General features: G+C 39.2%; 1 protein-coding gene across 8 annotated transcripts in view; it reads left to right on the top strand.

The window, feature by feature from the left end:
* The window catches only part of FOCAD (focadhesin), a 134650-nt gene that overhangs the window by 45993 nt on the left and 72182 nt on the right, over nucleotides 1-16475 (top strand). For all 8 annotated transcript variants that reach the window (XR_012621792.1, XR_012621791.1, XR_012621793.1 and 5 more), the window contains 4 exons: nucleotides 6704-6808; nucleotides 7210-7311; nucleotides 7835-7965; nucleotides 9536-9662. Coding sequence is in view for 5 of the 8 variants with exons in the window: in XM_074813563.1 (XP_074669664.1) it covers nucleotides 6704-6808; nucleotides 7210-7311; nucleotides 7835-7965; nucleotides 9536-9662 (465 nt within the window). In the remaining 3 variants the exon portion in view is untranslated. The remainder of the gene's footprint in view (nucleotides 1-6703; nucleotides 6809-7209; nucleotides 7312-7834; nucleotides 7966-9535; nucleotides 9663-16475) is intronic.

Raw genomic sequence — 16475 nt, forward strand, 5'->3', positions numbered from 1 at the left:
GTGATACCAGCTTTTTGGAGCTGTTAAGTCCTTGATGAAGATTTAGCATAAATTTAATATTGAAATTAGTCCCAGCATTGTTTATCCAATTACATGAGGGAGAGGGGGAGAGTAGCAGCTTTGTGGTACTAGAACATTTTGCGTTTTTTCCTAATCTTATAATTTGAACATACAGTTCAAAACAAGCACGCTTTGAAGGACAGTACCTTTAAGGAAATATGTAACTGGCCTTATAGTAGCACATGCTTAGTCTTTTCATGAGAATTTTATAAATTGAATTTAGCACCTGTTTACTAGATATTAGTGTAAAAGTCATTGTAGAACTTTCATGTAATACCTGTTTAGTGTAGAATAAACTTTGTAACTAGAAAATGAATGCGGACGCAGGACTTGGAATTAACTTCTCATTGCAGCTGATGAAGGCTAGGCCTGAGCACACTGCCTTTAAAGGGTTTGAATGCTTTTATAACTAGGGATTATGAATATAATTTATTTTAATTTATTTCCAGTATCATTCAGTCTTATTGCCATGTGTGTAGTCCAGTGTAGCTACAACTGAGAAAAATGCAGCAAGTAGCCTATTGAAGAGACATCTAGCTTAAGACTAAATTGAGTTGCATAAGACCCTGCCTCTGCCAAAAGAAAAAGGCAGTTTGAGGAGAGATCGGGAGGAAGGAACTTCGGTAAGGAGTTTGGTCATTGTAATGACATATCTGACATATCTAATAATCTTTTATGTAGCCTTTTTGTCAAGTACAGTGTAAAACAATGACAGTGTTTGTCACAGATAGGTATGGTTTAAAGAATTAACAAAAGCTTCTTTGAGTTGCGAGTCTTCAATCATGTTGCGGCATACGAAATTTTCTGGATAATATTATTAGAAGACGTTTCTTCCCCATTCACAATTTGTGTTGACAGTTGTATGGAAAATGTATGTATCTCAGTAGAGGAGCATGCGTGACCTCCCTGATAATTTTGGGACTTAAAATGGTGATGCAGGTTTCTGTGTTAGCGTCAGTGATTGCCCGCCTCCCCTCAGAGGTATGAAATGTCCATTGATTGCTTATCGCCCTGTGATTTACATTCAAAGAATAACAGTAAATCAGTTGATTTTTTTTCTTAACACTCAAGGTACAACAGATGACCAGAAATATAACTGCTTCCGTCTATCAAGTCTCCTAGCTTCAAGGGGATTTTTTTTTTTCTTCCTGTATTATTTGGTCTCTGTGCAAGCTTCTCTTTCCCTAAGGCTTGATTTAACCAAAACAGTCCTTGCTTTGAGCAGTTGGTACTCATCTTCTTTTGGGTTCTATTTAATTTAATCAGGAAGTTAATCTTTAGTTTTCTTCCTGTGTACGAATGAACAAAATTCTCTTCGGCAGTGCTGTTGTCCCTTTGACATGAGTAAAGTGGGGAATACAACTGCATTGTGCATAGGTTAGTCTAAACAAATCATTACAGTTGGGGAGTGGGAAGGAAAGGTGGGAGAGCAAATTAAATCTCATATTTTGAGTGAAGGTTTCATTTTTCTGTTTTTCACTGTTGATGCTGACGTCTTATTACTGAATTTTGATTGGGACCATAATTGATATTAATCAAACTCTGCTATGTGCTGGTGAGTTTGGAATGACTTATTTCCCCCACCTGCTTTTGTGCTCTAAAGAATATCGCGATGAAAAGGAATACTCCTTATGATGCAGGATTTATAAGATACTGTTGACGCTGGTCTTGAAAGTGTGACCAAGCATGTCAAAGACATTTAAGCTAGGAGGCATGTGCTGATTAAGGCACATGATAGGATAAATTCAGGAAAGCCCCCAGAGAGTGGGGTGGGTGAAAAAGATCACAATTGCTACATGTGTCTGAAATAGCAGTTGAGCTGTGATGAGAATAAAGCCAGGTGGGGAGGAGGGGAAAAAAACAACAAGCAAACAGAGAAGAAAAGGAAGTTCAGAGAATTACTGAGGAGCTCTCTTCCCATAGTTAAAGCCCTGTTCCAAGGTGATGCTGTGAGGTGGGTTGTATGTAGACTCCTTTCAGACCTATCTGTCACATGGGTCTACACCAGAGGAGTTTGGTGTTTAGAAGGTTCTTTCTCGTCATCCAAGAGAAACTCTGGGAGGATCTAAGAACCGTGAGGTATGCTGCTTCTCAGGGAGTATGTTACTCTCAGATCTCCCCATATTTTAGATTTTCTTCTATGGGAGTGTTTATTCTGGATGAGTTAAGTTTTTGATGAGAGAAGAATAGATTGGTAATTTCAGAGCAGCTTGCAAAGAACCACCACTGTTGTGAAAGTCAGGTTTATGGCCACTTAAATAGGAGTGGTATCCATCTCATAACCTACCTTGAATTGTTGCGAAATTGGTGTGACTTTATACAGTGAATGGTAATTTAGAAATACGTCAAAATTATCTCTGCCTACGACTGTCTGGGCTACTTTGGTCTGCTGCGACAAGGTTGTTAGGTTGGCCTGGGAGAGTGTCAGTTAAGAATGCTGTCTGGGAGTGTTCACACTGGGGCAGGGCACTGATACAAAACCAAATTTTAGTGAATAACTCTTGGACCACCTGTTTTACCCATACCTTTAAGGTAATACTAGTGTTTATTATAGATTGAGCTTTTGGGAGTGAAGAAGCAAAATCAAAAACCCTGAAAAAAAGCAAAGCAAGAGGAATGCTTGAGGTGAAAAGCTAAATTTGTTACTTAAAGCTTTGCGTATTCAGATAAACTATTCTCATTGCCACTATTATGCTGATCTATGCTACAAGATAGTCACAGTTAGTTAAAACTTCCACTTAATTATCTCTGAAATCCTGAAAATTCATTGATGCATTTTATTAAACATTTGCTTTTGAAACCTACAGTTGCAGCTGAGATTCCTATAAAAGCATCTGTACAGATTTCCAGTCTTCTATTCATGTAAATCTAACAGTCTTATGATATCTGTAAGGCATAAGGATGTTTAAGTAACCCATTTGCAATTTACATTTTCTATGTATAAAAATTTTTAATTCATCTAATGGAAGAAGTCTTGCTCCTACAGCTTTTATGTAGTCATTATGTGTATATAATTGAAGGGTTGAATGTTCTCTTTGAAATATTTCTGCTTCATATGAAGTTTTAGCTTGACAGATTCTGCCTCATCAGTATGTCTGATACCTTACTTCTGTTTTGCTCATCTGCCATGTAGTTTTATGTAAAAGATAACTTAAAAAAAATTAATTTGTACATGTTGTGCTTTAACCCTGGCGGGCAGCTGAGCCCCACACAGCTGCTCACTCACTCCTCCCTGGTGGGATGGGGAGAGAATCGGAAGGGTAAACGTGAGAAAACTCACAGCCTGAGATAAAGACAGTTTTAACAGGGAAAGCAAAAGCCACAGGAGCAACCAAAGCTAAAGAAGGAATTCATTCACCACTTCCCATTGACAGGCAGGTGTTCAGCCATCTCCAGGAAAGCAGGGCTCCATCACACATAATGGTGACTTGGGAAGACAAACACCATCACTCTGAAGGTTCCCCCTTCCTCCTTCTTCCCACAGCTTTGTATTGCTGAGCACAACATGATATGGTCAGTTTGGGTCATCTGTCCTGCCTGTGTCCCCTCCCAGCTTCTTATGCACCTGCAGCCAACTTGCTGGTGGAGTGGTGTGAGAAGCAGAGAAGGTTTTGATGCTGTGTGAATGTGGCTCAGCAATAGCTAAAACATCCCTGTGTTATCAACACTATTTTGGTCACAGATAAAAATCATAGCCCCATACTAGCTATTATGAAGAAACTTAACTCTATCTCAGCCAAAACCAAGGCACGACAAAAGCTGGAAAACTGCCTAATTTATCTTCAGTGCAAAGGTCTGAAAGAAAGGAGATGGAGGGTGCTACCTAAGATGATGCTTTCAGTTTGGAATGAACAGGTGGGAAGCAAGGCACTGTTAAACTTGTATTGAAAGTACTCCTGGGTGTGAAAGTTGCTCAAATGGATGCTACCTTAAATTCTCAGCCACTTTTATTGATTTTGCTTTGAAAGATTTACAGTAAAGCCAGTCTTCTGTTTTGGCAGGTGATGGGATGATGACTACCTCTACAGATGGTAGACAACAGCCTTAGGAAATAGAGAGAGGGAAGGAGACTAGTCAGTCAAAAACGTGGGTAAATTTTGGTTTATAAAGGGATTTATTCTATTTAATTTTGGTATTTGGAAAAGTGAAAAAAAATTATGTATTGTAGTTAATTCCTTAGATATTAAATACAGATTCCAGAACAAAGTTCTTGTTTTTGGAATGCTTACCTGTAAAGATAATGGTGTCTGTAGAACAAATGGCATTTTTTTGGGTCTGTAATTTGGAATCAGTAACTACAGAGAGAAGTATGCAAAATCACAGAACTCTTGGTTTTTTTATATGTAATTCTTGCTCTGTAGTTTCTGTAGACTGAGACAGATCTTTGTACAGTGAAAATTTTTTCATTTGAAGACAGCTGCTCATGTAAAAATGCATGTTGAGAGAATGTTGTAGCATAATTTTCCTTTTTTTTTTTTGAACCTCTGTATGTATAAACAACTGATGTATATATGTGGGTGGTTTATACATAAATATATAAAGAGGCAGCTCTACCAGAATAAATTTTCAGAGATGTAAGATTGTTGAATTATAGATTGAATTAAAGATTGGATCCAATCTTGTAAACATCGGGTTTGAGAGTAGCTCAGTCTTTTAGCTCAGCCCAGTATGTATTGGATTTAATACACATTTGTTCTACTTTAAGCCTCCAATCTTGGACTTATTGAAGAGTTTTATAGTCAGAGTAATTTGAGGTTAAGGAGGAAAAACACTTCTTCCAAGGGTGACTCACTCCAGAGGTAAACACTAAAAGTGAAATGTAGAACTCTATACCCTGTTTACCATGTAAGAAAAATAATTTTATGAAAGCCAGAAGACTCAGAAAAATAGTTGTTCCACTTGCTACTGCTAAATATTGAATTTCCTAATTAGCTTTTCTGTTCTTGGGAATGACATCCTCTTTTAATACAAGTTTTACGTATGGAAGACTAACCCATATGGCTCAGTGAAAATCATTACTACTGTATAAAGGCAGAATGTAAACCAGGGCTATGTAATTACTTCTAAGTATCCATAAAATCAAGTGGGCAAAAGAACAAGGCCATCATGAGTAGATTTAATTTTACAACATAGTGATACGAATGTGCCCAAGAAAAAACTGAAGGGACCTGCAGGTATGAAAATACTGAAAATCTGATCTAACTAAAAGGGGAATGGAGGTAAGTACATCTCCTTTCCTTTGTTGTCACTTCAGGGGCAGCTCTCTGGAAGTTTTGCACCGTAAATGATACTGTGTTATGTGACAGGTTTGTGGGATATGATAGTAGCATCATCAGAATTCCTCAGTAATGACAGAACTGAGTTGGAATATGATTGGTATGTATTTTAATGTACCATTTTCACAGAATCACAGAATCATCTAGGTTGGAAAAGACTTTGGAGATCATCTAGTCCAACCATTAACCTAACACTGACAGTTCCCAACTACACCATATCCCTCAGCGCTATGTCAACCCGACTCTTAAACACCTCCAGGGATGGGGACTCCACCACCTCCCTGGGCAGCCCATTCCAACGCCTAACAACCCGTTCTGTAAAGAAATACTTCCTAATATCTAGTCTAAACCTTCCCTGGCTCAACTTGAGGCCATTCCCTCTTGTCCTGTTGCTTATTACTTGGTTAAAGAGGCTCATCCCCAGCTCTCTGCAACCTCCTTTCAGGTAGCTGTAGAGGGCGATGAGGTCTCCCCTCAGCCTCCTCTTCTCCAGACTAAACAACCCCAGTTCCCTCAGCCGCTCCTCGTACGACATGTGCTCCAGACCCTGCACCAGCTTCGTTGCCCTTCTCTGGACACGCTTGAGTCATTCAATGTCCTTTTTGTAGTGAGGGGCCCAAAACTGAACACAGGAATCGAGGTGCGGCCTCACCAGTGCCGAGTACAGGGGCAAGATCACTTCCCTGTCCCTGCTGGCCATGCTATTGCTGATACAAGCCAGGATGCCATTGGCCTTCTTGGCCACCTGGGCACACTGCTGGCTCATGTTCAGCCGGCTGTCAGTCAACACCCCCAGGTCCCTCTCTGACTGGCAGCTCTCCAGCCACTCCTCCCCAAGCCTGTAGCACTGCTGGGGGTTGTTGTGGCCCAAGTGCAGCACCCGGCATTTGGCCTTATTGAAACTCCTCCAGTTGGCCTTAGCCCATCGCTCCAGCCTGTCCAGGTCTCTCTGCAGACCCTCCCCACCCTCGAGCAGATCAACACTCCCACCCAACTTGGTGTCATCTGCAAACTTACTGAGGGTGCGCTCGATCCCCTCGTCTAGATCATCAGTTTCAATTACGTGGTTTTTTTCAGTGTGCCTGTAATGGAATTTCAAGTAATAATGAACTTATTGTGGAAATTAGATTATTGCAGTGGTTACAGCTGAACGTGCATAATGAGGTGCTTTTAAGATGATAACTTAAAAAGAAATGAATTGTAAGTCCTATGAAATTACAGACTTTAGAACTTTCTGTATCCTGTTAGCAGAAAAAATGCAGAAAGGTAGGAGTTTCTAATATGTTCTGACAAGTTCAGTGTCTTATGTAAGATACCATGTTGGCAACCTAGTTCCAAGTTTATTTCCTGTCTTTGTTTTATTTTAGGTCCCAAATCTGATCCCAGTTCTGATATTTAGATTGGGAAGACCTTTGGAGCCTGCACTTTACAGGGATATATTGTATACATTGCCTACGCTGGGTGTACACAAGGTCAGAATGAAAAATTTTTAGTAAAACAAAGACTATCAATAAGAGGTCATTTATTAAAAAAAATTTAAACTGAGCAATGCATAGCTTGCTTAAAAGAAAAGATTTGTAACCTTCAGCATAACTTTCTATTTTGGATGGTCTATGACATTTATTTTAAAGAGTGAAATGTAGATTATGCTTGGTCCGCACTGTATCATCATTATATATATATCATAAGAAGATGTTCTTGGACTTGTTATGCACTAAAGTTCTTCAGAAAATGACTTGCAGTTTTTTTCTGACATTGCAGTTGGGCAGTTATCTCCTTGTTGTACTTGGTTGTAAAATAATGATCTTTAGATGAGGTTTTGTTCTTGGACATGAAAAATAGCAGTGACATTTGGTTAAAAACTTTCTTCCAGGTTTGTGTAGCTCAGATTCTATGTGCCATACAGATGCTGGGGAGCACACCAAAGCTTCAAGCAATTACTTTGCGACTGATGACATCCTTATGGGAAAGACAGGTTAGAAAATTTTTGTAGTGTCACTAAAGTGTAGTTGAACAACTTCATTACCTCTAACCAAGGAAGGAAATTAATTTTGCAACATTCCTTAGAGTAGTATCTCATTATCAGTGGTACAAAGTAAATGGTAGAAGTGATGCTTTTATTGATTCTGTTTTAGTGAAAAATTTCAATAGTACTGTCTTCCATGAAACATGCTTTTCATTTCATCAGGTCTCAGACTGAAATTAGGGAAAAAAAATGTTTGAAGGAAAGCTTTCTGCTTTTCATAATGTGCAGTAAGAGCAATACCTTAGTTACATGGCAATAATTTGCTTCTCTGTTTATAAAGGAACAATAGAGATTTGGTCTGACAAAGCCAGTTAGATCTTAGTGCAGCATTAGATTCCAATAATGAGGAAAAGCAAAGTACGGTATTCAATCAAAGTGGTATTTAGAAGTAATGTAAAAGTGCTAGCAATTGAAAATCCTGTCACCAGCCTTTGAAGGTGTGATGATAATTTTTAAATTAAATCCTTTCTAGGATCGTATTTACCCTGAATTGCAGAAGTTCTTGGCAGTGTCTGATATGCCTTCTTTGTCTGCTGACAAAGATGATCAGTGGGAAAAGCTGATTGCTAAAGCTGCTTGTATAAGAGACATATGTAGGCAGAGGTAAGCTCAAGTGTTATTCATCTTATGTCTTTGTGAGAGAAAACATTTTTTTCTCAGAAAAACTGCATAATTATTTTTACCTATTCTGTTGTATTAATTGTGGGTAATATTTTTCTAGTTGTGTGAGATACTGACTCAGGCACTGCTAATCTCAGCAGCTAGTAAGTTTTGGGGTTTATATTATAACTAATAGAAAGCATATAGAAATCATGTTAAAATTAGAATGTCTTCATCCTGAAACAAAACATGCACCCTATACTGATCCAGAGTAGAAACTTAAAGCTTACCACTGCCAAATTATAAAAAGAGAGTGATGAAACATTAGAAGAAACAACTAAGGATCTATCTTTTGATCTATTCAAAGAAGGATTGGGGCTTTTCTGAAAAGTGTGTTTTGTCACATGCAAATTACTGGTCTTTATTCACATACAATACTGAGCACAGAACACAGTTGTGCAAGTCTAACTGGATGATATATTGATCTCTTCCAGCTATAACAATCCATGAATATCAGGACTTGGTAATAATTTACAGTTCCTGTTACATTATCAGTTACTTCCTGGTTTTATGTGCACAATACCATCTTTTCTCTTTCTCACCTGTCTTTTGGGTTCCACTTTCCACTTCCTTCTTGAAGGTTAGGTACGAACATCTGGGAAGATTCATGTATCTTGCAATCATCAACTGAACAAAAATTCTTAAAGAAAATACCCTTTCCTTTACCTCTTCATCCTTCTTTAATTTTGCCAAACAGCATTTTTCAAGAAATTTTAAAAAAGTGAAAAGCAAGAGATAATCTCAATGCCACTGTAGTATTCTTTTTGCCAAGTAAATGGTGTACTTAGAGAGCAGGTGTATGCACGTTCTTCATTCATTTAGAAATTATTTAGAAGAAAGTGAGAGAAAATAGAGGAAGCCTGAATGTTCCGTGCGTATAAATCACCTAGACAGGTTCTGTTTACCCCAAGTTCTTGCAGAAACAGTATGAAGAACTGCTGAATCAGCAGTTGACACCTCCCTCACCACCACCCAATAAAACTGAATGGGTACTAAAAGACTGGAAAGCAAACAAGCAGCCCATGCAGTCATTGAAGGAGAGACATATGACACTGCAGCAGCAAAAAATTTGGAAAAATGTTCCTGTCTGGTGTGTAAGAGGGCCAAAAGTCTTTTGCTGCCAGAGTCTCCAGTAATACACAGTAGTGAGTAGTTACAGGAAACCACAACAAGGAAGCAAATAGTGTCTTTAATAGCACACCTGGATTTTCCTTCTCAGTCATTTCTTGAATGATGTAATCTTTTTGTGTACACAACATCCTCGGACAAAAACTTCCATAGCTTAACCAATTGGTCATCTTCTATTTGGAACTTGATGCCTGCTGATTTAATTCTCCATGTCACCATGTCACTCAACCTCTATCACATCCTTGGATCTTTTTCCCCTCCCAGTTTTAGTTTGTTTTATTTGCCACTTAAACAGAACCAGTACTTAATGAATTTTTGTGTATAGAATAGAACTTGTGTGTATGCATGATTATTGCCTTGTATCTTCATGGTTTTTTCCCTTTAGGCCATACCAGCATGGAGCAGATATGTTGGCTGCAATTTGCCAGGTATTAAATGAATGCACAAAACCTGATCAAGCTTCACCTGCTGCCATAGTGTTACAGGGTCTTCAGGCACTTTGTGAGGCTGAGGTAAGATGAAATTGGCTTGTCCCTGTGTCTCATGTTTTGCTTGTGGATTATGGACTTTTTTCCTAGTCCACTTTTTTGTTTTAAGAGTACATTGGATTGTTGCAGAACTTCTTTTTTCTTCTGAGAAATTTAATATCTCTCTTCCAACATCAGTTAATTGTTCCTGGAAATTGTAGTATGAACTTCTACTACAGCAGGTCAACCCTTCAGTGTGCATGGCTTGGAATATTAGGCTGGCATTGCAATTTGTTTCAAAGACATCCTTTCATGCATTTTTGCTTGAGATTTGAAAAGAACGGCTGTCTGGCACATAACCCTGGCTGAAAAGTATGTAAATAATCTTATTTTTGATACCTTCTTACTGGCCTGCCCAGCTGGGTCTCATTCACATAGTGTACCTGATAGGAAGTGAGAAGTGGAAAGCTGAGACCACTCCCAGTACTTAGGATGGAAGGAGGGAAGGAAAGAATCACTTTGTGGACAGGTACTAATTTTTCCTGTCCTAATTCTTACAGACCCTCCTCAGCTTGATTTGTTTTCCTAACTTCATGCCAGTGTAATGTTCTGGGCGATCAAATTTGCCACCTAGGTATACCAAAACTTTAATAGAGAATTCTGTAGTGGTTTGGTAAACTGGGTAACCATTTGGTTTAAATAAAGCAGCCTATCCCTTATTTAGTATTTAGACTCTAGTTTGTAGTGCAGAAACCTTAAAGGGCGTAAATAGAGGTTGGTGAGAGGGTTTTGTTTTGCTGCTTTCTCTCTTTGCTGCTGTCTCAATAGATAACCATGGGAAAGGGATTTAATCTCAGCTTTTCCATGTGCAGCTGCTTAGGTACAGGATTTTAGTGAGCACCTAATTTTCAGTCAATTGCACTAGTATAACGAATAATGTTTTCGTATGTATAGGGTTGACATAGTTGATGATGGAACCCTATACACCATGAGGCTTTCTCAAAGCTCTGAGAGTCTCAGAAAGGCTGAGGTAAAAGTAATACTATAATAAAATGTGCTGTAACATAGATTTTCATTTTTTTGGTTGAATGTTGTGAAAGAGCAGTTTTCCATTTTGTTGCCTGCAGTAATTGCGTTGTGTAAATGTAATGGCTTTACCCAAAGTAGGTTCTACATGAATAGCATTAAGAGTATTAGCTTAGCTTTTGTGGGGCTTAGAAGAAGGGCTAGCATTCTCCCCCACCCTCTCATATTCTTTTGGTGGGTATAACAAAAAGCCTTTAATGAATAGAGCACAGTGACTTGCACATCAAAAATGTAAAACACACACAGTTCTTGCCAGGCCACATTTCCTATCTCTGGGCAAATATTTTGATTATTTTTCCAGTGATTTCAACAGAAGCCGTGTACTTCCTATGAGGCCATTTATCCCAGCATCTAATTGATTTCATGTTACCAAGTACTGTATGCAAGCCAAGAGACATTCAAGTATGAAAATGCTAAGCATAGTGTTTACAACCCCTTTCCAAGCTTTCTGTGGAAGTGGTTTTTTTGCTGTTTATTCCCTCAGTCTACATTTGTTTTATCGATTGGAAATAAACCAGCATAGCAGAGTAATATAATGAACTGAAAAGTTGTGTGAGAACAAATTATGTAGTTGTGAGTCTAACAGTTAGTAGGAATTACAAAGCTGCATATTATTGAAACAGTGTACACTTAAAAACTGTTCTTAAAATTGTCGTGTGTGGTGAGATACTACTGGAGGATCATTACTTTCTTCCTGGGCACAAGCTTCTGCCAGTTTTACTTTCTTGGATCTGATTTACTCATAATTTTCTTTTTGCCTTACTTTATATCCTTGACCTTGTATGTAGTTAACATCATAATTTCTATTTGAACTCTTAAGCCCATAGTGTAGGTGCAGATTTACCTGTGCAGATTTACTGTTGAAGGGAGCTGCCAGGCTCCCAGGATGAAATCTGTATGGGTAAGTGTTTTTCCACATATTGAATGAGTGAATAAGATAAGTTGACTTAGGAACCTTATTGGCCTGCGTTCAGTCTGACTGGTCTGATGAACACTCACTGTCAGAATGTTTGTCATTTTACTTGTTTCCCCAATTACTTGCTACTGCTCCTAGAAGTGCTGCTGCTACTTTTTTTTTTTTTTTTCCCCCATCTGAATTGTGTCATTAATGCCCTCCCTGAATGCAAGTCATGTTATCAGCTCCACTTTCAAGTCAGCTACCAAAATCCATTTCAATGCATCGTCATCCCTGGTGTGATTTCTGGTTTTTGAAAGCTGGAAATGTCGAAGATATTGTGGCAATGTAAACCTAATTTTTCTTCTTATGAATATATTATGTTATATCATAAAATCATAGAATAGTTTGAGTTGGAAGGGACCTTTTAAAGGTCATCTAGTCACAAATAGTTCCTCCTTCTGTACCTGCCTCTGCACTCAACCTCTTTTCATCTTGGAAAGTGGCAACTTCATCTTCTGTCATTTGATTAGGATATGTAGCATACTAGTGTAGTCTAGTTCATGTTACCATGTTGTTTTCTTCTCCTTATTTTTGTTTTCCCAGGCTTTGCCACTTCATGTATTTTGACCATTTGGGTTTTTTCTCAAGGCTGGAACAGAATTCTAACCTTGTCTTCTGGTTTTGCTAGTAAGATAGCTAGTACAATTGCACTTTTTATAAGAAATGGTGTATAGCGATAGCTTCGGTGAGACTAAATTCATCAGTGTATTTTAGGTGGAGAAGTTAGTACTTTTTCTAAGTTTAGGAAAATATTATTTTCTTCAGAGCACACAATATGACATAATTTTAATAAATGTTATCTTAAACTTTGTAAATTAAAACACTAACAGTGGCTTTTAACTTGCATATTACTTCTCCCATTTGGTCTTCAACTTCATGTTGGATTCATTACAGACACAAAATAAATTAAGGAAACTTGTGCTCAAAGTGCTTCTCTGTTAATAGAAACTGGAAAACTGCTTGTGTCCACAAAAAGGATTCCCCTTTTGTAGCTGAAATTCCAATGTAAGCGTTTTGCATTTGAATGTGGACATACTCTGTAGACAGAACAATCATGACCAAACTTTCTTCTGTGGAAATGGCATTGAGGAGTGATTTGGCTGTTAATCCTCAGGATTAATAGTAGCGCTTCTGCCTCTGCAGCACTATCATGTTGTCAAGTCAGCTGGTTTTGGAGTATTGGGCAAAATGTGTTTTGAAAAGAAGATGGTTTTATTTACTGTAATTTATTCCTAGATCATGTTTGTCCACAAAAATGACAGGGCAGCCAGGGTAATTTTTTGTTATCACAGTGTATGTCAAGAGTCTGATACTCTCTGAACAGGTTATTTTAGATATTCCGCATGGAGGATGTAATGTGTAAATATCAAATTGACTTATTTGAAGATAACTGTTACATAGAATTTCTGATTCAACAGTATGATACAAAATATACTGAAATCACAATACAAATGTAAATTACACTTAGCAAAATATCGTAATTGCAATATACAGTTCAATCATAATACCACTGTGATTCCCATTACCAGTCTCTATAATATGCTCACTGTCACAATGCTGAGTGTCCCCAGTTGCCAGTAAGGAATATATGGCTTGAAGCCAGCTCAAGCCCATTGCTCTCTTCAAAATTCTTCTGTTGGCTGTCTAGTTTTTATACTCTGTTGGGCTGAGCCACACATAGAGTCCCCCATATGCTGATTTGACTGACTCAGGGACACTCTTTTAACAAACTGGGGAGAAACATTTACACCATCAGTTGATCCACTCAACTGTTTATAGCTGTATAATATCTAAAACAGAGGTCCTCTCTGTGTTGAGTCAGTTTCTTTGCAACAGCTGTGGTCAGTCCCACCCCACATTATTCTCTGAGCTTCATGGGCACATCACCTTTGCCCATCTGAGCCTTCTTCCATTGTAGGGGTATATTGGTCAGTCACATTGTGTAGCCTTGTGATGGTTTGAGCTCAGAGGGCAACTGAGCACCACGCAGCTGCTCAGTCCTCCCTTCCCCACCAGTGCTGGGAAGGTGAAAAGCAAAAGGCCCAGGAACTTGAGATAAGGACAGAGAGGGATGACCTTCTCCATTAAGGCACAGGCCAAAGGCAGACTCATTAGGAGAAGAAAATACGAACATAAACTTAATACAGACACTAATAACAACAGCACTTAACAGATGGAGTAGGACTGTGGGAAACATTACCACATCTTGAAAACCCCTTTCCCCATCCCTCCCTTCTTCCCAGGCTCAGCTTTGCTCCTGATATCTCTACCTCCTTTCCCTCAGAGGTGCAGAAGGCAGGGAATGGGAGATGTGGTCAGTCCTGCCACTTCTTCCACCTCGGGGATTGGGGTGGAACTTCTGGCATTCCTCCCCTGTTCCAGTGCAGTCCTCCTCTCACAGGAGACAGTCCTCCACAAACCAGCTCCAACATGGGTCACTCCCACGGGCGTGTGGGTCACCCCCGCATGTTGCAATCTTCCCAGTGCTGAACTACAACAGCAGGGGCTTCTTCCCACAGGGTCCCGGCCTTCTTCAGGTGCAGTCACCTGTCCCGGCGTGAGGCCCCCCACATGCCACAAATCAGCATCTGCTCCAGTGTAGACCCTCCATGGGTGGCAAGGGGGCGGCCCTGCCATCTCACCACGGGATACAGGGGAGTCTCTGCTCTGGCATCTCCCCCACTTCCTTCTCCTTCCTTCCTCTGACCTCGGTGTTTGCATAGTTGTCCTCCTCACAGCTCCTGACAACTTCAACTCTTCCTCTTAGTTTCTCCTTCTTAAATAGGTTATCACAGAGGCGTGGTCACCATCACTAATTGGCTCAGCCTTGGCCAGAGGCGGGTCTGATTTAAGCTGGTGGAGCTTCAGGAAGCTTCTCACAGGGGCCACTGCTGTAGCCCCTTCTGCTGCTGTCAAAAAACCCTGCCACTCACTCAAACCAGGACAATCACTTATGCGAAGCAGTGGTATGCCCTTTCTTTTTTTTCAAATTGCAGGTGTTTTTGTAGCTGGCTGTTAAGTGTAACACTGCAGTAGAGGATGTGTCTGTTGGGTTTTGCTGCAATTACATGTTCTAGAAAGTTTCTGATAGGTTTTATCCTAATTGTAGTTTGAGGATATTCTGAATTTTGGGCAATCATCATGAAAGATGTGGAGCTGCTCTACAACAGATAATGAATACCATATGTTGACTTGTTTACTGTCTGGATATACGGATTCAGTTTTAAGGTTTTACCAAAAAGCTAGAAAGGAAGACAAATAATTCAAAAGGATGATTTTGGTACAGTGACAGACTGAGGAATCTTGTTTGTATTTCTGCTGAACCTACTAGATTATTTTAATAAGAATTGCAGTTGTACTGGGATACCCTTTTTTCTGTTGTGCATACCTTAGGAACAGATGTTAAGGCTGCTAAGATGTGATGGAGTTGTTTAGAAAGGTGTTAAATGAGACTGATTCCCAGCTGTGTTTTCTAGGTTATTTGAAGACCCCAGTTCTGCTTAAGTCATTTTTTCAGAGTGCCAGAAGTTTTGAGCAGGATTAATATGGCTTGATTTCAAAATATCAAGAAGAAAAACCCTTTTCTCATTTGATCTATTGATTTAGGATAGAAAACACATAGGCTGTAAGATGATGGCTGCAGCACTGTGATCACAGGGAACAATCAGCTATGCCAACCACAACCTAAAGGCTTGAGAGTTGCTGTTATGCAAGTGTTGTGGTTCATGATCCACCCCAAAGGAGAGGAATCTTGTAATTTACTTTAATTGGAAGAGGTTATTGATACCTACATATATCTAAGGGTGAACCCAAACAACCATAAAGAGTAAGAAATGTTACAATTTTTGCATCTACTATTTTACAACTGTTATTAAGTCACCATTTCTCCTTTACAAAGCAAGTGAAATAGTCCCTGTGTAGCCTAATCCAGTTGGCCCTCCTTTGTGGGGTAGGTTGGGCAAGGTGACCTCCAGAGGTCCCTTCCAACCTAAGTTATTCTCTGAATCAAGGATTATGTGATGGACTTGGTGCACCAACTATGCTGAGTTTTGGTATGAATGGATGTTTGTCTCAGAGAAAACACTGTTTAAAATTACATGCTTTTCTGACTTGCCCCCCCCCCCCGCCCCAGCCCCGATCAGAAGTGAAATTTGATTTAAATGTTGTTGTTCCCTGTTTTTTCCCCATTATTTCCCACCCTCTTCAGGCAGTAGGTCACCTGAAGCAAGAGTGCTTTTTTTCTCCTTGACATGAGTAAAACTTTGCTTTTGGTTTTTCCCCTCTAGCAAATAGACGTTTCCAGTCAGTGCTTTGTCCAGCAGTAAGCTTGCTATTTTAAAATGAATTTTAAAAATAAAAGAAAACACAAATGTAAAACAAAATTTCCTGTGCCAGAAGCTCTGAGAGCTTGTAAGTTATGTGGCTGTTAATATCTCAAGATGACAACCATATGTCAATTTGAACAAACCCAGAATGAAAAAAAAAAACCCAAAACATAAAGATGAAAATGAGCTTAGAAAGAACTTTTATGAAAGTATGACACTAGTGTGTCTATATCTGTGAACGTGCATTTTCTGATTGTCATTGATTCTTTTTCTGCAGATAGTAATAGGCATATCAGTGTCATAAAGTTCTCTTATCTTGCTAGTTTTCTAGAGTATATTGCATTTTCAGAGGACAGCTTTGTCCAGCTGAGCAGTGACTCTGGAATCACAGGGCTTTTCCTTGGGGATTCATGACTAGCAGAGAAAGTTCACTACAAGATGTGTATCACAGCCACCTATTCCTCCAGAAGGGAATCATGTCAAGATGTA

This window comes from Strix aluco, chromosome Z, assembly GCF_031877795.1.
Source record: "Strix aluco isolate bStrAlu1 chromosome Z, bStrAlu1.hap1, whole genome shotgun sequence".
Lineage (NCBI taxonomy): Eukaryota > Metazoa > Chordata > Aves > Strigiformes > Strigidae > Strix > Strix aluco.